A 24,289-nucleotide genomic window follows, 5' to 3' on the forward strand; every position below is an offset into this window, starting at 1 on the left:
TTTATCTTCATATTGAAAATGTAAAGAGTTTATTTTATTTTAAATAAACACATTAACTTAGAAAAAGGAAGTAGGACTCTAAAATTATGCCAAACGAATACTAATATATTTATATTTTAGTATTAGTATCATGTTTCTATTATAATACTATGGAAGCTTGTTTCCGCCACAAAATAAAAAATAAATAAAAAAGGTAATTGTGACTTTTTATCTGACAATTCTGAATTTTTTTTCTCAGAATTGCGGAATATAAACTCACAATTGTGAGTTATAAAGTCAGAATTGAGATATAAACTTGCAAATGTGTTATACATTCAGAATTTTTGCAATTCTGACCTTTTTTTTCTCTCACAACTTAACCCATTTTTATTACATTTGCAACTTTAAATCACCCAATTCTGACTTTAACACGCAATTGTGAGTTTGTCATGCAATTTTGAGAAAAAAAAAGAGTCAGAATTGTGAGATAAAAAGTCACAATTTCCTTTTATACCTTTTATATTTTATTCTGTGGCGGAAACAAGCTTACTATACAATACTAACCAAAAGTACAAGTCAGTTAAAACTATTTGCAGGTTACCCCCCCCCCCCCATACCCCCCCCCCCCCCCACACACCTTTTGTTATATTTTTATACATAATCATTTAACTGGTATATCGCTCTAGTTTAAAGGTTTCAGTTCACAGATATTTCCAGTTTCCCATGTATTCTTTTTTCTCACTTTCCTTTTTGTGTGTTTGTGCTTAATAAACACCACTGCAAGCACCAGAAGAACACCGCCCGATATGATCATCATGCCCAGGCCGCAGAGAAGGAGGAGCCAGGCGTTTGGTTCGCCTCTGCAGTCTTTGACAGGTAGTGGCATCGGAGGCGGCAGCGTCGCTGGCAGGAACTCTGGCACTGCGCTCACCTGACATTTCTCCAGAGTCTCGTTGACCAGCAGGTTGACCCACACGGTGGTCTGCAGCGGGTCTGGCTTTCCTCCATCGCGAACGACTACGAAGAGGTGGTGCATGCCGTAGTCCTCGCCGCTCAGGCGCTGGACCAGTGTGATGTTTCCTGATTGCTGGTCAATCTGGAAGGGGCTTTGGAGAGCCGGTTCACTCGCAACAATTTGGTAAGAGATGTCCGAATTCATTCCCGAGTCCTCATCAATGGCGTATATCTTTGTTATCATGCTCCCTGCTTGTGTAGCTGGAGATATGGTCAGACAGGAGAGGTTGCTGCTAGGAAGAAGGACCTGGGGTTGATTATCATTGACATCCTCGACAAAAACGGTAATTTTCACCGTAGTGGAAAGAGCCGGTCTGCCGCTGTCGACGGCTACAACCAGAAGCTCATAGCGATCCTGCTTCTCACGATCGACCTCACCAGTGCTGCGGAGCGATCCTTGTGCCAGGTCTATAGCAAAAGGGACCTTTTCATGTAAAATACGCACATCCATTATTCTTCCGTTGTCTCCATCATCGGCATCACTTACTGGGATTTTCCCAACTTGGGAAAGTCGTGGAAGGCTCTCAGACACAAAAAAATAGAAATGTGGGGTTGAAAAGGCAGGTGGATTGTCATTCAGATCCAGTACGTTCACGGACACAAGAGCAAAGCCCTCCTGTGAAGGATCGCCGCCGTCCCGGGCAAGAACACTCAGGATGTACGTCTCCTGCTGTTCTCTATCCAACGACTCTGCTACCGAAATCACGCCGGTCTCTTCATGAATACTGAAAGGCCCCTCGTTTGTAAGCCTGTACTTTACTTTGCCAAACAGATCTGCGTCTGCGTCTGTCGCCTGCACTTTCAGCAGAAACATTCCAGGCGTGTTGTTCTCCTTAATGTCCTTTTCATATCGTGTTTGATCAAACTTCGGGGCATTATCATTCACATCTTCAACCACCACTTTTATGACTTTCCTTCCTTGCAGCCGTGTCCCGTGAGGATCAGAAATAACTACTGTAACATCATACTCCCTGCACTTTTCAAAATCTAGAGGTTTTGAAGTTGAAAGCAAATAGCTGCCTGTTTGCGGTTTCAAAGAAAATGGCATGCTGTCTGCTTCTAAGGACAGAGTACCTTTATCACCAGAGGTGTCTTGTATCTCCAAGAGGGCCAAGACGGTGGGGGGCTCGTTCTCTTGTAACACAATCACTTGGTTTTTATGCTCTGCGACAAACCTGATCTTTATGGTCGGCTCTGGACTCGCCAGCGGCTTAATGTCTACGGTTACCTGAGTTTGAGCAGGGGGGCAAAGTGGGCTGTTCGCAAGGACTTTCAACATGTGCTTCTCAGAACTGTCAACCTGCACATCAACAGCTAGGCTGATCAGACCTGTGTGTCCGTCCACGTGAAAGAGCGTTTTGGCCCTGTCTGAGATCTGACGGCTGAAGGAGAAAGTGATCTGGGCATTTTGGCCCAGGTCTTTGTCTGTGGCTTTTAGCTGTGCCACCGCAGCACCCTTGATTCCTAATCCGGCCACAGTGGCTATGATGGGGCTATTGGCGTCAAACTCTGGGCAATTGTCATCAACATCGGTCACAGTTACAATGAGATTAGCTGTAGCGCTGAGTGGCACTGAACCTCCATCTACTGCTACAAGAACCAAAAAGTGGTTTTCCTGAGTTTCCCGGTCCAGTTCACTTTGTACCACCAGCTCAAGTCCATACCCGTTTTGTTTAATGCCAAAAAAGCCATCGGAGCCTTTTAAATGGTAATGTATCAAGCCATTATTGCCAGTGTCCTTATCCTGTGCCAGGTCATCCAGTGGAAAACCCGTCCCATTTGATGCATCTTCAGGTATGCCTATATTAATCTCGTTCCTCTCGAAAAAAGGAGCGTTGTCGTTAACATCATCCACAACAATTATTATCGGCACCAAATCGAAATTAAGACCCACGAGTGCAGTGTTCGGAAAAGTGCAGTCCGTGTCCTGATGTGTTGGACACAAGGTCTCTCTGTCGATGCGCTGTTTAGTGAACAGATCGCCTGTGCTTTCGTCCACCCTGATGTGCGTCTCGTCGCGGAGCTGGTATGGAGCCGAGTAGTTCCTGCTTAGGCTTCCGATCTTAACGCCCGCTTCTTGCTCCTCCAGGACGGTAAAATACAGTTTTCCGAGGCTTTGGATTTGCCCTGCAGATGCCAAGAGAAGCACCCACTGCAAAACAAGAGAAGCAACTTACTACTTGAAAGAAAGCAACACCCTTCTTTCCATATGAAAGTTTAACCACACTGTGTAATCCTTAACCACCAAGCCAGTCTTTTTTTCCCCTGTTGAATGCGTTTTTGCAAAGGCTGTATTTTAGACTTACTTGATGTTCCAGCAGCAAGAGAGTTTACTTTAGAATATAATCTGAAATAAGTTTGAAAAAACCTGCATACTTTGCATAAACAGACTACAAAATAGGTCTTGAATTCTTAAAAAATGAATGCATCCCCCAACAATGCATCTTCTTCCACAATTTAAATAGGTAAGACTTTATTTTATAGTGATGTAGTTACACGTTACAACATGTACTTACTATAACAGTAAATTATGCATAATTATTGCAAGTAAACCAGACCTTAATGCTAACTGTAACTCTATAGTAAGTACATGTAGTTAATTATTATTACTCAGTACTTATTTACACTTTATTTTAAGGTGTCATTGTTACAGTGTAATCATACATTTAAGTACTGAGTAATAATAATTAACTACATGTATTTACTATAGGGTTATGGTTAAGATTAGGGTGCAGTTTAGGTTAGTTGCATGTTGTTAAGCACAATTTATAGTAATTACTCTAGTAACATTTAACGTGTGTAACAACGACACTAAAATAAAGTGGGTAACACTTTATTTTACATTGTCCTTGTTACACTTATCATAGTAATAACAGTAAACGATGGATAATTACATGCAACTAACCCTCAACCCAACCCTAATCTTACCCTAACCCTATAGTAAATACATGTAGTTACTTAATATTACTCAGTACTTAAACACATAATTACACTAACAATGACACCTTAAATAAAGTGTAACCATAAAAGTGTTAGTAACCTTTAAATATATTAAATTAAATAAAATATATTTTGTCATTTTTTCCCCAGGCCTTTTCTATATTGTTTCTATATATATAGTTTATTTTCTTAATATTCTAGAAATAACCATCCTGTAAAACATTAATAAAATCCAAAGGTTAAACGTTCTCAAGGAAATAGCAGGGTGACAGATGTACACTAAGGGGCTTAACAGGTTCTGCAACAGATGTGTATGTTTGATAAGCATATATTTTCCCAAATAATTAATTATGTAAAAACTAACAGGGTTGAATAGTTAAGCTCAAAAATTGCATGATATATAATAAAAATATGGGACACCAATTTGTGCTCTATTCATGGAAAGTGCCAGCAACACATTTTGAGTAGGTTATTAGACTTTGTCCTTTTAAACTGTTAGACGTTTATTTTCTGCTTCTTTGTATACAGTAGTCTAATGTGCCTGTCTATTTGAAACCACCGAATGAAATAATTAGTTAATCCCCACACTGAATGCAGACTGACTTTTGTGGACTTTACCTCCGTGTAACGCCTGACAGACTTAGCGTTCAACGCCAAAATAAGCGAAATATTTTTTTTCTGAAAATATAATAATACTATAATAATACCGAGTAAAGTCCTGTATATGACACTGACCTGTAGAGTAGTCCAGTTCATAATGTAGTGGTTTTGAGCTGTCCATTCTTCAGGAACATGTTGAGCTCTGTGAGCACGAGAAGAGCGCACGTGAAATGCGTCGGGAGTGCGCCGCGTACCTGTGCGACAGGTGAGCAGCTCGAGATTAACCTTCGATTATAAAGCCGTTGGGTGAAAGCGGAAAATACTGGTCTGACGGGATGTTTTTCTGCCTGAATGCGTTTTAATGATAGATGGGTTGCGGTTAAGCATTTTCCCCCATTCAACATATAAGCTCCCTGTAATGCTTTATAATAACACACTCACTCTAAACTATAATAGGAGAGATTATAGTAGTTATACCTTTTCATTTCAGTTGTTGATGTTCAGTTTTGCTTTCCCGAACCAAAATGAATTGGAACTGAGGATTTCAATACAAAATGCACTTCTATATTTGTATTATTGCTATGTTGTCATTATGTCTCAGTGACGCCATCGTGAGGACACCCGTGATATCACATTTATCTGATGGCTCTCATGTTCATATTCTAGCCACATAGTTATATTCCATTAATATTCTGTAAAGCCAGCGTCATTTTTTTTTTTTTTTTTTTTGGTGTATGGTGGAACTACTGAAAAAAGAAAAGCTATAAAAAGTGATATGCATACATTAAGAATGATAACAGCCCTTACAAAAAATACTCCTACTAACACTTAACCTCAGTTTCCGCCAAAATTTCCGCAACTATGGTAACAGCCACGGTCATAAAAAAACCATCTAGTTAATTATAGTAAAACAAATAATTTAGGGAAAGGAAAGTTATTAACACTTAAAGAGGCATTGCATTTCGGAAATGATTAAAGGTTCATAACTGCACTAAAAGTGGGTGAGTAGACTGGAGGAGAGGTCGGAAATGTATTTATTTTTTAATTGCAAGAAAAGAAACAGAAAAAATATGGCACCTCAACCAGTAAGAAAAATGTGTAAGAAATAGCTAATTCGTAAGAACCTGTTCTTATTGTTATCAACAAGTTTAAGATATTTTACAATAAGGGACATCTCAGCAATAAAGACATAAAATCTAGGCAAAGTCTTGAGAAATCTGTTTTTGTGGATTTTTTTTATTTTTTTATTACAATGCCACACAAAGAAATAAACAACAATCTCAATAGCATTGTCACTCCCAGAAAAAAATAAAGAAATGTATATTTTAATGAAGTGTTTAAATCACATTTTATAAAAGGAGAAAGATAACTTAAGTTCTCCCAAAGATATAACCTGATTTCAATGGTACAATAAATTAAGCAAAATAAACATAAGTTAGAGAAATCAACAATAAAAGCAATTTGTAAGTTGGTTGCATAGTCATTGAGTAGAATCTTTAAGTATACCTGTCTGCTTTTATTGGACAGTGTTTGTCAGGGAGAAATGCTCTCTTCCAGTGAATAATGATGTGAAAGGAGTGATCGGAAACTCGCTTTCTCTCGTTCCGCATGTGACGTCATGTGTGTAGGAGAAAGGGAAACTTTTTTTACTGTGACCACGGAGACCACGCCGTGCTGTGATTGGTCGACACACTGTGTGCTGGGCGAAGTCTAAATACACACTCGTGAGGACCCCTGGCATTCGTCTAAGAAGAATCATCAGTTTCCAGGACTATAGAGAACATCACGATGTCTACACCAAATCATTCTGGTAAGCTTAAGCTTTTCTTGTATAAAATTCCATATTTCAAATGTGATATATATCAAGGAGATTTGATTAATTATTGTATGTATTTACAGTCTTCATGTAGAGTCATAAATAGTTGAAAATGATTCCTCATTATTTTGTTCAGCAATTCTCACATGTAAGATGTGCATTGTAGAGTTGGATTTGGAGCTGGGAGACTTGCTGCAGGAGTTTAATGATGTTGTGAAGGAGTTGAGCTCTGAACACGTGCTGAGAGATGTGAAGAGACACACAGGAGCCAGTGATGGAGATGATTCAGACTACTGTAAGTACACTACCTGTCAAACTGCACAGCATACTTAATGCACATACACAGAGCCTTTTATTGTACTACTTAAAATATATTAGATGTTTTCCTCATATTTCTCTATCACCAGTCACTATTTTCACAATTTGCTGTAAAAACTCTTTATCTAAAGAGAACTTTTTTTAGTTCAACGGATTATATGATTCTCTCATTTTATGAAACACACACCCACATTCTCACTAAATGAGGACAAACCATAGACTTCAATAGCTTCAAATATACTTAATGCAGACTAGCTTTAATCATAAAATAAAACTTTCTTGAACTTTTGAAAAAACAAACATTGTCTTTGTTAGATTTGGCTCTGTGGGCAGTCTTGCCTCTTATAAAGACCCGACCCACACACAGAGACACTTCTATAGCTTTGCTAATGTGATTCACATCTCTCTTTGTTTTGATCCGCATGTAAAAGAATAAATGCATTAGTTAACCTTTGATTGTAAGAAAGCTTTATTCTTGAGATATCAATCCCCTTGTGTGGCTCAGCCACCCTTGCATTCAGATGTATGAGGCAGACATTAACCCTTCTGTGTCTTTCCAGGTAGTGAGGCTTCGCTGGCAAACAGTTTGAATGCCAGTCAAGAGGAGCTCCACATCGCAAGCTTGACCTCGGCACCAAAAGGTATTAACATCACAAACCCCAGTAGGCGCCATCACATTTACTAAACATGGTGTTTCCTCCCGTGGCCCGAACCCCTGTGTGCTCTTTCCGTCCGTCTTATTCTAGCCTTGTTTGAGGATTGTTCTTCTTTGATGCTTTTGATCTGGCTACAGAATGCATGAATGCTGGTGTGATGGAATTGAATATGATAATAAGACGGTGAACCAGAAAAGACATCTTAAAAACCAGTTGAATCAATCAGTCAGTGCAATATGATCTATATGCATGCGTTTTACTAGTGTAATTCTAATTTTGTTGTGTTATTTTTATTATTTAAAATTTATATTTTATTTATTAGGGATGCTGGGGACACGTCCTTGCCAATATCCAGCAATAATTTTAACAATTATAATATATTCATATATATCCACTGTTGTCTATCTGTGTCTAACCTTTATTGGGCCACACTGAGATTAACAATCTCTTTTGCTCTTCTAATTAAGGCTTGTTATAGAAAGTTGATGCTTGTAAATGTGAATAGACATTTCTATAGCTCTGATTGTAATTTTGTTCACACCTGAAATGGGTCATACCAATGACATTACCTGAGAAGCTTGAGTAAATACGCTAGTAAACCCCACTCATTCAAGGAATGGAGTGAAAACAGAATGTGAACGTTTAAAATGCAGGAGCATCTTCTATACTTTCTGCTGTTAGAATGAATGCAAATGGTTTTCTGAAATATCCACCAAATTAACAATAACACTGAAATAAGAGCTGTTTAATGTATGTACCCACCAATGTCAAAATCAAACCTGTGACCTTGGTTTATTAAAACCATTTGAACGTGGCGTTTTATCGTGCATAGGGAAACTCTATTGTTTTGCCTTACGTAATTCAGAGGGTCACATTTCGTTCTGGCTGGAATGTTCCAGAGGAAATGCCTTTTCCACGGAGTCTGGAGCGTTCCAGTGTGCTCACGTCTTCTGTCTCTCTCTCTGCTCTTTACAGCCAGGCTCGGGGACACCAGCGACCTACAGAGCTTCATTGAAAACCTGGACAGAGAGCTTGCAGGTATAAACACCGTTTGGTGCTTGGTCACATGTTATATTAAAATTGAAAATGCAACTCAATCACTCTTTAGAAGAAAAGGTTCTATATAGAACCTCAAAGGGTTCCGTAAGGCGCTTTACATGTAGAACCTTTCAACGTTTCATTTAATGGATTTAGTTGTAATGAATTAATTTTGTTTTAATTTTTTATTTCATAATTTTTTTCTGAATTAAAAAGCTCGTAAACATAGTTCATTGCTAGAAAAAAATTGTACCAAGTAAATTTTAAGAAATTTTCTCCTTTATATAGAACTTTTTTTCCGGACAGAATTGAGTCAAGAACCGCAGGGTTCTATATAAACCCTCGCTGGACCTTTTTTCCCAAGAATGTATCTTTTGAAAGCATGATGTGGCATAATCAGAATTACAGTGTAGAATCGTATTAATCTAGATCAAAACACCCATAGTATATCACTGTAAAAAAAAAAAGTTGCTGCCTTAATTTTTTAAGTACAATCAACTTGGATGTTTAAGTAATTTCAACTTAAGTTACATTAAACTGACTTAAAAAAAAGTATTGCTTATGAAAAAAATAGTTTAACTTGATGAGTTAAAGCAATGTAAAAACACATATTTATATATCTTATGATGATAACTTATAATTTTTTACAAGTCCAAAAGTATTCTCTACGCAGTGAATGTTTGACCAACCGCGAGTGTTGTGGCGATAACAAACCTCAGGACCCGAGGGGACTATAGAGTTACTTTCATATGTCTCTGCAATATAACTGGATATGATATCTACTAGTAGATAATATAACAGAAAACAATTGGCATAACTGGATGGGATTAACACCCATTATCTTGTTTGTCACATTGTGCTTAGTGAAAGACCTACAAACTTTTGTAACATCATTCTTGACAAATAAAGGTAAAATGTCCATCAGTGCGATAATGTTAATATGCTTATTGCTAACAAAGGCCAGTGGTTAAACAGCGCTCACTCCCAGCATGCTCCACTATCAGTGGAGTGACAGTCATGAATCATAACTCCCCAGATCCATGATCTCTCACGCCCTGACCTGAGCTGTCACAATCTTGTGTGTCTGACAGAGATGTGAGCTGACGGGAGAGGACGGAGCACCTGAAGAATCTCTGCTTCCACATGAGGAAACTGAAGGCTTCTTTCCCACATTCACTAAGGAAACCGAGCTTACTGTGTCTTTCTCATTTGTCACAAACTTCCAAGTTTCTCAGTAGATGTTTTATTTTAATAAATAATTATATATTTTTTCTATATAAAAAAGCACAATTTTGTTTAAATAATGAAGACTTGTTGATATAGCTATTTTTTTATTACTTTTTTTGTAAAAATATCAGTGTTACCATGTTTAACATAATGTGCAATTTTAATTTCACCTTGTAAAGAATTTTTAAATAATAAAGGTTTTTGCATTAAAAATGAATAAATGTTTTTTTTTCTTATATCAGGAACTAAACACATTTAATGTAGGGAATAACTACATCATAATTATTTAGGGTAATTAGGTATATCTGACAAGAGAAAGTCATAATACAAAAAATCTTAATAAAATGTATTTTCACAGTGAAATATGACCTGGACAAGTTTAGTGAGATTCACCTAACTATTAACTAAAGCTGAGCATTGACAAAAAATGTCATGATTCAATTCGATTTCGATTCAATATGGATTAATTGGGATATATTATGCCAGGTACTGTACATGGCACAATTCCACATGGAAATAGATCTCAACTAATGCTGTAAACTATACAGGGAACCCCAGTTGCTACATCACTGATGTTTAAATTGCAATAACCACGTTATAATAATACATTTTTAATTACTTAATTATGTTTCTACTCATTTTTAATTTAAATATTTAAATGGTGGCTGGTTAAGTAAAAATACAATGATTATGCAATATAGTGCATTTTCTGAGGTAAATGTAATTACATGACGTTGTTTACAAGCTGTTTCACGACGTCTTTCAGCGGTTGAAACGCTGAATCGATTATATTGAGACACGATTGATTTCAGTAAGTTGTTCTGTATCTTTCATTATTTCTTCTGATGTTCATTGATGTTTATTTCAAGCTGTAAATAGCAGTAAAGCGGAAGAGATGATCGGTTCAATTGAGGCGTTACAGTGATCTGTCACGATACAGTAAGCAGCACCAAAACATTATTTAATGTTTGAATTTCATAATAAAATTGAAGAAGGTTGAAACTTTGTTTCATATCATAAGTAACAAACTACAAATCTTACTGCGATTAATTGGATGGGAGGAGTTACACTTGTTCACACATCAACTGAAAACAGCACAGAATAGAAAGATCGATTCTTCGGATTTAAAATCCCCTTGTGGTGAAAATCAAGCGTTTAATAATGTTTATATGTCTATGTGGTGTTTTTAATATGCTTTAATAAGACAAACCATGAGTACATTCATAAGTCGACAGCATTGCTGAGTATTTTCTGCTTAAAACTGCAGTGAACCAAAGACAGTCTCAAAAACACGGTTTGAAATCGCTGGTGTTTCTGACGTCACAAACTACCTTGTAACCAATCAGATCAATGTGTGATCGTCAATGAGTGGATCTCTGAGTGAGGGAGTGAGTGAGTGGAGGCGGGGCTCATTTGCATATTCATAGAACCGCGTTTACTAATTAAGGCAAGGCCATCGAGTTTATTTTCAAGGAAAAAACATTTAAATATGTAATTTTGGTGATCAAAGATGAGTTTTAAGGGATAATGATTGACTACAGGGGGACTTTAATGATTAATATCGGTTCCTTAAACAGAAAATCGAGTTAAAATCGATATTTTTAGCCCAGCCCTAAACTCTAACATAGAGTTCTTGCTTGACTGAGTGTATCTCAAATGCATGATCTAGTTGTATCTGTACAGTTGCAGCTCTCGATTCAGGTCATGGTCCTGGTGAAACCATCTCTGTTCAGAAAAGGAAGTGCACAGATATGTATAGACGCTCTGCAGCGGATGAAAGAGGAAACTGAAGCTGCACTGCAGTCGAAACCAGCACTGTTTTTTTCTTGTTTGCGGTATTTTCACAAGAGAGAATGCACTTGAAATGCATGAATGTTACAGCATTAGAGAAAACATCAAACAGGTTGTATATTATACTTGCTTTCTTATCTAATGGGTTGTCGTCCATGCTTTTTTAATTTAAATATTTTTTTTAAAAATATAATTTACTCTAAATTACCCTGTATGATTTTCCTTCTGGGAAACATAACATATAAAGAAGATTTTCAGAAGAATGTTGATAACCAGCATTTTAGTTACTATTGTCTTCTATTGTATATTTTACCCTGCAGAGAAGAAAGAAAGTCATGACGGGTGAGTAAATAATGACAGACTGGATATTTTTAGGTGAACTATCCCTTTAAGTGTCCAAAATTTTTTTGTATGAATTAAAATTTCCCCCTTACAGTACAGTAAGTACCTACAGGGTACTTTTGTAACTTCATTTTTAGCAGACTGTAGTCTCATATATTACATAATGAAGCAGATGTGAGACATTATGCAACGGAGCACGAGTGAAAGCACGTCTTATGGTCACAGTGGAAACTGTGAAATTCCTCTTTCCACTTTTGCACTGTTTCCCAGTGCCTCTGCTATTCTGATTTAAAGTCTCGTGTGCTGACACAATCACTGCTCCAGACGTTTATGAGAACACTTATTATTACAATAAATGCTCCAAGCATGTGATTATTACGTCACCAGTGAACGGGTTTAAAGAATCTAAAACTCCATCAGAGGTAGGATTTGTGAAATCTCATGTATGTAATTCCATGTTTCCCACAGTGTCATAGAACGTGTCAGACTGAACTCGAGACAGTTACATTTTTTTAATTTTTCCCAACAAAAAAAAAAGACAGAGAAGTTTTTCTGAAGACATTTTGTTCAGTTTGTTTCCTTCCTTGTGGGACACAGTTATGCTCCTGGTAATAGACTCATGGTCCAAAATGTCCTGACTGTCAAAACTGCAGTGTGAGTGGATGTGTTACGGGTCGAGAGAAACAGCAGTTTTGCCATTGTCTCTCTCTCTCTCTCTCTCTCTCTCTCTCTCTCTCTCTCTCTCTCTCTCTCTCTCTCTCTCTCTCTCTCTCTCTCTCTCTCTCTCTCTCTCTCTCTCTCTCTCTCTCTCACACACACACACACACACACACACACAAACACACACAGTGTTTACAGCTTCCTGCGATGGGTGTGTGAGCTGAGAAAATAGTAAATAACACTTTGTCCTGTGAAGAAGAAAAGTGACATCAAAAAGACTGATTGTGAAAACTGGGTTAGACCTTACAGCCAAAGTATTAACCACACCGTTTTCTTCACAGTCTACTTCAAACTGGCTGAATTGTAAACTTTAGAAAAAAGTGTGGGATATAGGGTACTTACTTGACCTAATTTTAAGGAAACGTTTATGGCAAAAAGGTTAAATAAGGAGAAATGTCCTAAATAATTGCATAATATTTCATATTGCAAATTATTTAATTTTTTCAAGTGATAACGTGTTTACAAGCGGTTTCATTCATACAATTTAAAAATAGATTATTCAGTCATGGTCAGAATTAATGGCACCGCTGGTAAATATGATCAAAACTGGCTGTAAAAAATAAATCTGCATTGTTTATCCTTTTGATCTTTCATTCAAAAAATTGCCAAAAATCTAACCTTTCATTGAAGTAAAAGAATTGAAAGTGGGGGGGAAATCACATTATAAAATAAATGTTTTTCTCCAAAACACGTTGGCAACAATTATTGATACCCCTAGAATTTTTTTACGAGTAAAATATCTCTGAAGTATATTCCCATTAATGTTTACCTTTTTTTAGCACACCAGGGTGACTAGGAACATGAAACTGTCTAGCTATGACTTCTTGTTTCACAGGAGTTTAAATATGAGGAAACACAAAGGCCAAATTCCCTTATTCATCCATCACAATGAGTAAAACCAAAGTTCTGATGTGCATCAAAAAAAAAAAAAAAAAAAAATAGAAAGTGGCTGTAAGAAAATAGCTAAAGATTTGAAAATCCCCATTTTGACCATCAGGGCAATAACTAAGAAGTTACAATCAACTAAAGATGTTATGAATCTGCCAGGAAGAGGACGTGTGTCTATATTGCCTTAGTGCACAGTGAGGAGGAGAGTTTGAGTGGCCAACAGCTCTTCAAGGATCACAGATGGAGAATTGCAGAGATTAGTTGAGTCTTGGGGGTCAGAAAGCTTATTTAAAAAAAAAAAAAAATCAAACAACCCCTACATCACCACATGTTGTTTGGGAGGGTTTCAAGAAAAATCCTTCTCGCTATTCCAAAAACAAACTCCAACATATTCAGTTGTTAGAATGACTGGAACTTCAAATGGCACAGGCTTCTGTGGACAGATGAAACTAAAAAAAGAGCTTTTTGGCAGAAACACACTAGATGGGTTTTGTGCACACAAGGATAAAGAGTACCCCATGTGTACAATTTAATATACCGCTGGATCTTTTCATGTTGTGGGCTTATTTTTCTGCTGGAGGTCCTGGACTTCTTGTTCAGATACATGGCATCGTGAATTCTATCAAATATCAACAGATAAAAAATCAAAACCTGACGCCTTCTGCTAGAAATCTAATAATGGGCCGTGTCTGGATCTTCCATCTGGACAACGATCCAAAACAAATATCAAAATCAACACAAAAATGTGTTACGGAGCACACAATGAAGCTTCTGCCATGACCGTCCCAGTCCCTGACCTGATGAGTGGAGTGAACTGAAGAGAAGAAGCACCAACATGGATCTGGGAATCTGAAGGATCTGGAGAGATTCTGCATGAAGGAATGATCTCTGATCTCTGGTCAGGTGTTCTCCAAACTCATCAGGCATTATAAGAGAAAACTCAGAGCTGTTATCTTAAAAAAAGGAGATTGCAAAAAGTATTTAATAAAAGGGTGCCAATATTTGTGGCCAACGTGTTTTGGCGAAAATCATTTATTTCATAACGTGATTTCCCCCCCACTTTTAATTCTTTTACTTCAATGAAAGGTTAGATTTTTGCGGTGCCATTAATTCTTACCATGACTGTAGATACACTATGTAACTTCTAAAATTAACTACATTTAAATAATGAGTCACTACATCTGCAATCCTTCTTCTATAATGTGTTTTTTTCTTACCCTGGTTCACTATGGTAAGTCTATTATAAGTGTTTATATCTTAGACCTGATGGGAAATTGCATACATATGTCATACGTGTCTCGTCATATCCATAAATACAGAGAGCCCAAGCACAACCAAAACAACGTTCTTCCACAAAATACATGCAGTTTTGTCTTTTAACTGACAGAGGTCTGAAAGTTAAATACATTCACAGTTTTTTTCGATTGCTAAACGACAGTGAGCACAGCTGGAGCTACATGTGCAAAACTCTAACTACAGTCTGCACAGCAGCAAATCATGTGGACCGAACTCAAGTTCATTTTTCATTGCTTGAACAGTTTTCAAAACTCTACACACTTATCCCATGACTTTAACCACAACCTGCACAACACTGTGGATTTAAAGCACTTTGTTCAAATGCTAATACACTGCAGTCAAAACTCTGAACCACACATTCAAAACAGAATAGATTTCTGCCTTGTGCCTCAGCTGAAAGGCTAAGCAGGTCTTGTTTTAGACTTGCTAGTAAACACACACACACACACACACACACACACACACACACACACACACACACACACACACACACACACACACACACACACACACACACACACACACACACACACACACACACACATATATATATATATATAGGTAGATCTCAGAAAGACTAATTTTTGAAATGGAACAAGGAAAGCGGGTTCGTGGAGGGAGAAGGGTGGCAGGGAGAGGGCGGATGCGTGGAGGAACACAAAGAACACAAAAAATGTCAGATGAAATAAGGGCTACACTTATAGACCATGTCGTGAACCATGGTCTCTCATTGAGAGAGGCAGGGATGAGGGTGCCACCCAATCTGCAAAAATCCACAGTGGCATCTGTAATGTGAATTTTCCCTCATACAAACAGGTGAGAGTTACATCCTTACAGTAAATGAAAACATTACAGGAATTTATTTTGTATTGCAATTATATCATATTTACACAAATATATATTACAGGAAGTTTGACTGTAAAATATATTTTTACAACAGGACCCAAAAGCTGCCCCCAACAGGAGGAAAAATATTTTGGAGAATTATTCAGGAAAATGCTATTGCTGACATGGTTGTTGTCAACAATGCAATAAAACGATACTCGGTTACTAACGTAACCTCGGTTCTCTCTAGAGAGGGAACGAGTATTGCGTAAGTTTAGCTTACGCTACGGGAAAGATTCATCTTCTCGAGATACTGAAGCCAAAAAATTATCCTTAATTTTGTATTCCTTGTCAACGCAGTGCAGCAGCTAGCAAACCTAGAGCAGGCCATCTCGCGTGCTCATTGGCTGCCCTGCGGGCAACTACTGCAGCCTACCAGTGAGCCCGGCATGACGTCATGCCCAATGAAGGGCGCCCACGCCTTCATAGCGTCACAGCCCGCCAGAATGGGCGTGGCTTAGCGTATAACACTAGGGGCTGTAGGCTGACTTCCCTGGTTTTCGTCGACTGAAGCGAAGTCGCTCGTGGTGCGAGCACGGCCGGTTACGCAATACTCGTTCCCTCTCTAGAGAGAACCGAGGTTATGTTAGTAACCGAGTATCGTTCTCTTACGAGAGGTTCTCTTGTATTGCGTAAGTTTAGCTTACGCTACGGGAACACTTTGTCAACGCCGTGCGCGCCAAGCATCCACATGAGACCCCGAGCTTTCAGGGGAACCCCATAAGTGGAAAAAATAAGGTGGCCAGCCATGCGGGCCATCACTTGTACATAAGCACACATAGGGAATACAGAGCAGCGCGCCGGTCTGTATAGGCACATGGCACATACCCTACTTAGTGGAGCTCAACCAGGAGAGCTGAGTCATGTGAGAGTCATCTGAGCAGGATATCTGGGCAGAATACACCTCTCCTTCAGACTGACAACAGTTTAGCCTGCAAGGCAGGAACTTCTAGGTTATAAAACCTGACAAAGGTAGACGGGGAGCTCCAGCCCGCCGCTACACATATGTCATGGATAGAAATTCCACTGGACCATGCCCACGAAGAGGCCACGCCTCTCGTGGAATGAGCCCTGATGCCCAGAGGGCATTGCAGACCTTTTGACGCGTACGCGGCCGCTATAGCGTCTACTATCCATCTGGACAGGCTCTGTTTCGAGGAGGCGAGACCCTTGGTGCGCCCACCAAACGAAACAAAAAGCTGTTCCGAACGCCTGAAGGAGGCGGAGCGCGTAATGTAAAACCTCAGTGCTCTGACAGGGCAGAGGAGATTCACATCACCTTCGCTGTTAGATGCTGGGAGAGCTGACAACGAAATAACTTGCGCTCTGAATGGAGAGTCAGAAAGACGGTTTTCAGTGATAGATATTTCTACCCCACGATGTCTAATGGTTCAAATGGAATAGCTTTCAGGGCCTCGAGGACCAATGAAAAATCCCACATGGGAACCGAAGGGGGGCGCGGCGGATTCATCCTTCTAGCTCCTCTTAGGAAGCGGATGGCCAACTCGTGTCTTCCCAATGACTGGCCGTGCGTCTGCGAACGCTGCCACGGCCGCCACGTATACATTGAGCGTGGATGGGGACCTTCCCTTATCCAACAGCTCTTGTAGGAAGGTGAGCAGATGCGCCACCCCGCATGTCCGCGGGTCCAGACCTCTGTCGGTGCACCATCCAGAGAAAACCGACCATTTAGACGCGTAGAGCCTTCTCGTGGAAGGGGCTCTAGACTGCGTGATTGTGTTCAACACTCCTTCTGGCAGGGCAACGAGTACCCGTTGATCAACCATGCATGCAGAGACCAGCGCTCTGGATTGGGATGCCAGATCGTGCCGCGAGCCTGAGAGAGGAGATCTGCCCTCACCGGATTCGGCCACGGAGCTGTATGTGACAGCCCTGCTAGTTCCGGGAACCAAATCTGATTCTCCCAACGCGGGGCTATGAGGAGCACCGAGTGGCGCGTTTCCCTGATTCTCTTGATCACCTGTGGCAACAGAGAGACCGGAGGGAAAGCATATAGCGGGAGGCTGGGCCAAACCTGGGCCAGCGCGTCCTCGTCCTTCGAACAGACAGTCGGGCATTGAGCGTTGTCTTTTGACGCAAATAGGTCGACTTCCGCTCTGCCGAATAGGCGCCACAGTTTCTGGACCGTTTGGGGTGCAGGGACCATTCCCCTGGGGGAACATTGTCCCTGGACAGTTTGTCTGGGCCGTCGTTCAAATGGCCAGGCACATGCTCCGCCCTCAGCGAGCGTAGGTGCATCTGAGACCAAATAAGGAGGCGTTTTGTCAGATTGCAGAGATTTCTGGATCTGACACCGCCCTGACGGTTTACATAGGATACCACAGACATGTTGTCCGAGCGGACAAGAACATGCTGGTCCTGTATGAACGGGAGGAAGCACTTCAGCGCGTTCTCGACCGCTATCATTTCCAGAGAGTTTATATGAAAACCCTTCTCCTGGTCTGACCACTGGCCAAAGGCCGGTCTGCCCTCGAACAGTGCGCCCCAACCCGAGTTGGACGCGTCTGTCGAGATGACTTTACGATAAGAGATGGTTCCCATCATTACTCCCTGCTGGTACCAGTCGGCCACTAACCAGGGCTGCAGAGCTGCTATGCAGGCCTGAGTCACTCTGATTTTCTGGCCGCCAGACACCCGGCGTTACACGCGAGCATTCAACCAGCGTTGGAGCGGGCGCATGCCTAGTAGGCCCAGCTGGAGCACCGCTGCAGCTGATGCCATACAGCCCAACATCCTTTGAAATGTTTTCAAAGGGAGAAAGCTGCCCTTCTGGAAAGATGTGGCTAGGTGGCGAACACGGCGCGTGCGCTGTGTCGATAAACGAGCCGTCATGGTCACCGAGTCCAGTGCTATTCCTAAAAAGGAAATTGACTGGCTGGGCAGTAATGAGCTCTTGGTCCAGTTGACCGTGAGACTCAAGCTTTCCAGATGACTGAGAAGCACTGTTCTGTGAGATAGCAGTTCTGTCTCTGACTGTGCCAATATCAGCCAATCGTCCAGATAGTTCATTATTCGCAGCCCCTGACTTCTCAGGGGGGCGAGCGCCGCGTCCATGCACTTTGTAAATGTACAGGGTGCCAGGGACAGGCTGACCGGCAAGACGGTGTAATGATATACCTGACCGTCGAAGGCGAATCTCAAAAATTGCCTGTGACGGGGTACTATCTGAATCTGAAAATAGGCATCCTTCAGATCTAGAGAAATAAACCAGTCCCTCGGGCGAACGTGCGCGAGGATTTTCCTGGTCGTAAGCATTTTGAACGGTCTTTTCGCAAGCACTTAGTTCAAATGTCTCAGATCTAGGATAGGTCTGAAGGCTCCGTCCTTCTTGGGTACGAGAAAATATCGGCTGTAAAAGTCTGACTCGCTCAGAGAAGGCGGTACCTTTTCTATAGCCCCTTTGCACAGCAGCTTTGCTATTTCTGCGTGAAGTAGGTGTGCCTCTTCCGCATTCACTATCGTCGCGGTCCGGGCTTGAAAGCGCGGGGGACAGCGAATGAATTGAAGTGTATAGCCCTGCTTTAGTGCGCGTGTGCGCAGGCACGAGACTTACAAGTGTATTTGATGCCCCGATCATAATGGATGGGGAGCTTTTTATTAATGCTCTGCGTTTTGTGATAACACTTAAACGCGCGGGCGGAGCCCGGGGGGAGGTTAGTGTTAGCAAGCGTGAACGCACTCAGGCGGGCACGAGACTTACATTCATAACCTGCTTTCTTTTGTGAAACTGACCCGGAGTCGAAAGCACGGCGCGCGCGCTCTCGGTTCTGGGCAATGGCTGCTCGCTGAAAGGAGAGACTGGCTGATTTATATGAGATGTCCCAATCATAAGGGATGGGGAACATTCTTTTTTTTTTTTTACTTTTTGACGCCCGAGCAGCGCTCCGGGCTGAAAAGCTTCCTGTAAGCGTGAGCGCGAGTGCGCGGGCACGAGACTTACAAGTGTATTTGACGCCCCGATCATAATGGATGGGGAGCGTTTATTAATGCCCTGCGTTTTGTGATAACACTTAAAACGCGCGGGCGGAGCCCGGGGGGAGGTTTGTGTTAGCAAGCGTGAACGCACTCTGGCGGGCACGAGACTTACATCCATAACCTGCTTTCTTTTGTGAAACTGACCCGGAGCCGAAAGCGCGGCGCGCGCGCTCTCGGTTCTGGGCAATGGCTGTTCGCTGAAAACCGAGACCGGCTGATTTATGTGAGATGTCCCAATCATAAGGGATGGGGAACATTCTTTTTTTTTTTTTTTTTTTTCACTTTTTGACGCGCGAGCAGCGCTCCGGGCTGAAAAGCTTCCTGTAAGCGTGAGCGCGTGTGCGCGGGCACGAGACTTACAAGTGTATTTGACGCCCCGATCATAATGGATGGGGAGCGTTTTATTAATGCCCTGCGTTTTGTGATAACACTTAAAACGCGCGGGCGGAGCCCGGGGGGAGGTTTGTGTTAGCAAGCGTGAACGCACTCTGGCGGGCACGAGACTTGCATCCATAACCTGCTTTCTTTTGTGAAACTGACCCGGAGCCGAAAGCGTGGCGTGCGCGCTCTCGGTTCTGGGCAATGGCGGCTAGCTGAAAACCGAGACCGGTTGATTTATGTGAGATGTCCCAATCATAAGGGATGGGGAACATTCTTTTTTTTCACTCTTTGACGCGCGAGCAGCGCTCCGGGCGGAAAAGCTTCCTGCAAGCGTGAGCGCGGGCACTAGACTTACAAGTGTATTTGACGCCCCGATCATAATGGATGGGAAGCGTTTTATTAATGCCTTGCGTTTTGTGATAACACTTAAACGCGCGGGCGGAGTCCGGGGGGAGGTTTGTGTTAGCAAGCGTGAAAGCACTCTGGCGGGCACGAGACTTACATTCATAACCTGCTTTCTTGATCGTGTAACAGAGCGGGCAGATAGTGGGCACAGACTTGTGGACACATTTCTTACATTCAACACTCGAGCGGCTTTTCTGCGCTTCATGAGAGTGTGCTCTGCGAGGTTCGGAGTGCTTATGTGTAGTGGTGAACACTGGGGCGTGGGCACTTTCATTACATTTACAACACCGACGGCATGAGCCGGACCAGACATTAAATACTCTTTTTGAGATTTTTCTGGGTCGCTGTGAAAACGGCGTTTGTGTGCAGGCGAGAGGGTCAACAAACCGGCTCGTTGGCTGCTAATTGAACCACTGCAGTAGCCTGTTTGAAGGGGACTGACAGGGAATAAACTTAAACACGCACGTCTTTTCGGAGGCGATGTGTCTGTTAGTAAGCGTGAGCGCTCGTGAGCGGGCACGTAACTTACATTCTTAATCTGACATTATACTCACTTGAGATTTCTCTGGGTCGCCGCGAGAACGGCGGATGTGTGCAGGCGAGCGGGTTGCATTACCGGCTCGTTGGCTGCCAAATACACCACTGCAGTAGCCTTATCTAAGGGGACTGACATGGCGAGACATTTCGACGGCGGCGCGCAAGCCCGTCCGGGTCATGCAGAGAGCTCGAGAGGGCTCTGCATGACGCGCGAACGGGGACGCGAGGGCGGGGTAGCTCTCTTGTAACGGAAAGAGAGCTAGCCGCGTGCTCGGTGGTCGAGTAGAACTGGAACAGTGTTTGTACGAGGGCGCGCGCACGAGTAGTGGGCAAGGGACCTACATGTAACACAGATGATGCCCGTCCGGGTCATGCAGAGAGCTCGAGAGGGCTCTGCATGACGCGCGAACGGGGACACGAGGGCGGGGTAGCTCTCTTGTAACGTAAAGAGAGCTAGCCGCGTGCTCGTACGTGTCCCTCTGCCTCATTCTCAGATGCGACGGCAGTGAGGCTCGTGAGCGGCAGCTGCGCGTCGGTGAGGAGAGGCGGGGGGTGTTGAAGGCTTCGAGTCGAGCCCGCAGGGTCGACAGCGGAAGCGCTTCACAGCCGGAAGTGCGAGGCGTCTTAAAAAAGACACTCGCTGCTCTTTTAGAATAGGTTTTAGAATAGGTTTTAGCAAGGTAAAGGATACGTCGCCGTATAGCGTAGCTCGCACGGATGGCTGAAGGTGGCGAAGATGGCCGGCTTCCTCAGCGCTCTCCTAAGCTGGCTGTCCGCTGTTCGACGGCGGCGGTGGCTTCTCTCAGATCCAGCGATGCGAAGAGCTCGCTGAAGAGACGAAAATCAGGGAAGTCAGCCTACAGCCCCTAGTGTTATACGCTAAGCCACGCCCATTCTGGCGGGCTGTGACGCTATGAAGGCGCGGGCGCCCTTCATTGGGCGTGACGTCACGCCGGGCTCACTGGTAGGCTGCAGCAGTTGCCCGCAGGGCAGCCAATGAGCACGCGAGATGGCCTGCTCTAGGTCTGCTAGCTGCTGCACTGCGTTGACAAGGAATACAAAATTAAGGATAATTTTTTGGCTTCAGTATCTCGAGAAGATGAATCTTTCCCGTAGCGTAAGCTAAACTTACGCAATACGAGAGAACCTCTCGTAAGAGAACTGCGGGAGATTCAAGATAGAGTGCTGGCTGATAATGATATATTTGAAAATGTTATTCTGTCAGCACAACAACTATTGCTCGAGTCCTACAGAAACACCAAGTTACAATGAAACAGTTATACACTGTACCGTTCGAGAGAAACAGTGAACGAGTAAAAGAGCAAAGATACAAATATGTCCAGGTAAGACGTCTGAGGTTATATACACAGCTATAAAAAATATTTACAGTAAAAAAAAAACTAGAATTACTACAGTAAAACTGTGCACTTACTGTTTTTCAGAGAGTAATGGAGGTGGAAGCACTGGAAACACCACATTCATTTGTATTTATCGATGAAGCTGGATTTAACCTTGCCAAAACACGGCGCAGACGAAGGAATGTTATGTCAAAAGGCCACTGTGGAGGTTCCAGGCCGAAGGGGGGGAAATATCACCATGTGTGCTGCAATGGCCAATGATGCTTTGCTTCTCAACACACCAATCATTGACTCATACAACACAGAAAGGCTCATAGCTTTCCTAGAGCAGCTCTATGCTCAGCTAGTGCCAGCAGAACAGGGGGAGCCCCCAAGTTTTTGTCATAGTTTGCGATAACGTTGCTTCCCTTTCAAGGGAACTCGAGCTGCGTTGAGATGCGGTGGGAACGCTCTGCGTGATTGCGTCGTGAAGCACGTGTATAATCAGTCCAATGGAAGAGCGAGACGTCATAGGCGGTGACGTCATAGACCAGGAAGCTATAAAGCACACCAGAAAACAGACCGCGACAGCTTCTGTTGCCTTCAGCAAGCGATCTGTGTATTCTGTCCTTGTCATATTTATTGTTGTCTGTCAAGTTGCAATATATATATATATTATGGCAAAAGAGAGCAAGCAGCTTTTGTGTTGTTCCCTGCCCACGTTATATCACGGTTGGGGACACACACATCAGCTTTTTGTTACTATTTGGGAGTGGAGCATGCCACAGTCAGTTCTCGAGGGGGCTGACTGTGAGCAATGCGAGAAACTGTCCGTGAGGACGCTCCGCTCCCGCCGGGCGTTCTTCGAGGAGGACGGTTCGGTTCGCGCTCCCCGCGCGGGTCCCGCTGTTGCCGATGCACGGCGGCGACTCGCATTTTGGGGTTCGCAAACGGATCTGACAGCGGGGGTTGGGACGGGCTCTGCCCTATCTCAGCTTTCACCTGCCAGATCCAGTGCTGGCGATTTCCAGTTCCGAGGAATTGGTATCGTTAGTGTTTTGTTTAGAAAAAGAGAACAAAACAAATAAAGATATTAAGAAAAGGCAGATGTTTGAGTTTTCAATAAATGAATAAATAAGTCAGCTCATAACTCTGTTGAATAAAGAGGAGCTTTAAAAGGAGGTTTATCTAGTGTTGTTGCTAGTTAAATATTTTCTGGCCAGCTGAACTTTATGAGAGTGATAAGGAGTTTATTAGATGAAATAAATCTAAAAACAGAAGAACTCTGTATCTCAGCCTCCTCGTCGGGGACTGCCGTTTTTCCCTATCTCCACACCACACTGAGGTGTCAAGATCGTGGAATAAGTCGGTTTCTATTTTATGTGTTTAATGCCCTACGTCTAACTATAGTAATGCTATGGGTATTAAGTATCATGGTATGACAGTGCCTCGGGTTAAAGAGACGCTTGCTAGCTTTCTCTCTCCCGAGTCGGCGTCATAATTTTTAACCCCGACGTTACCCACCAGCCATCTAAATAAAAAAATTTTTAGGCAACGCTGGTGGGTAAATTATAAAGACATGGATGAATGTGAGGTTGTCAGCACTGAAGCTATTCGAGAATTGCGTCGTGCAAAAACAGATAAACTATACTGGGGAGGGACGGTTTCGAGAAATCGTTTCTCCTCTGCGTCCTCTGGGTGGCGACTCTCTGAGGAGGGTCGCACACAGCCAGTTCGGTTGTTTTCCTGCTGGTGGTCACGGACTGATATATATATATATATATATATATATATATATATATATATATATATTCGTTTTTCTGATTTAAAAGTAAAGAAAAATAAGATAAAATTATGTCTGTTCATCTGGATGCTCCGCTTTCAAGAAACTAAGAATAAACCGTTCAGCGGCGTTCCAGAGGTTTCTTCCTCACCAATCTATGTTCCTGAGACTGCTGGGCGGAGCAGTCTCAGTCTACTAAGCTCCTCGCAGCACAGCGAGCATCGCCATTTGGGCTCCTCCACAATCAAAGGGGACTTGGGTGGCGGTAGCAGTCTAACCAGTTAGAGATATGCAAGATCTGAGGACTATTTTATCTCTAAAAAAGCTTGGACAATAGGAA

General features: G+C 42.3%; 2 protein-coding genes across 2 annotated transcripts; one reads left to right on the top strand and one right to left on the bottom strand.

Annotated features, from left to right (window-relative positions):
* pcdh20l (protocadherin 20-like) lies at positions 1-4,809 on the bottom strand. Its single transcript, XM_077235616.1, has 2 exons — positions 4,669-4,809; positions 1-3,145 (listed from the first exon to the last, which is right to left on the bottom strand). The coding sequence occupies exons 1-2, from the start codon at positions 4,687-4,689 to the stop codon at positions 662-664; spliced, it is 2,505 nt and encodes an 834-aa protein (XP_077091731.1). The 5' UTR covers positions 4,690-4,809; the 3' UTR covers positions 1-661.
* Positions 4,810-6,198: 1,389 nt separating this feature from the next.
* Positions 6,199-9,801, top strand: LOC143744232 (regulator of cell cycle RGCC). The gene is made up of 5 exons (XM_077235617.1): positions 6,199-6,343; positions 6,516-6,644; positions 7,228-7,308; positions 8,299-8,361; positions 9,453-9,801. The coding sequence occupies exons 1-5, from the start codon at positions 6,322-6,324 to the stop codon at positions 9,458-9,460; spliced, it is 303 nt and encodes a 100-aa protein (XP_077091732.1). The 5' UTR covers positions 6,199-6,321; the 3' UTR covers positions 9,461-9,801.
* Positions 9,802-24,289: the final 14,488 nt, after the last annotated feature.

Source organism: Siphateles boraxobius, unplaced genomic scaffold (genome assembly GCF_051911475.1).
Source record: "Siphateles boraxobius isolate OS27281-9 unplaced genomic scaffold, OSU_SipBor_1 2, whole genome shotgun sequence".
Classification (NCBI taxonomy): domain Eukaryota; kingdom Metazoa; phylum Chordata; class Actinopteri; order Cypriniformes; family Leuciscidae; genus Siphateles; species Siphateles boraxobius.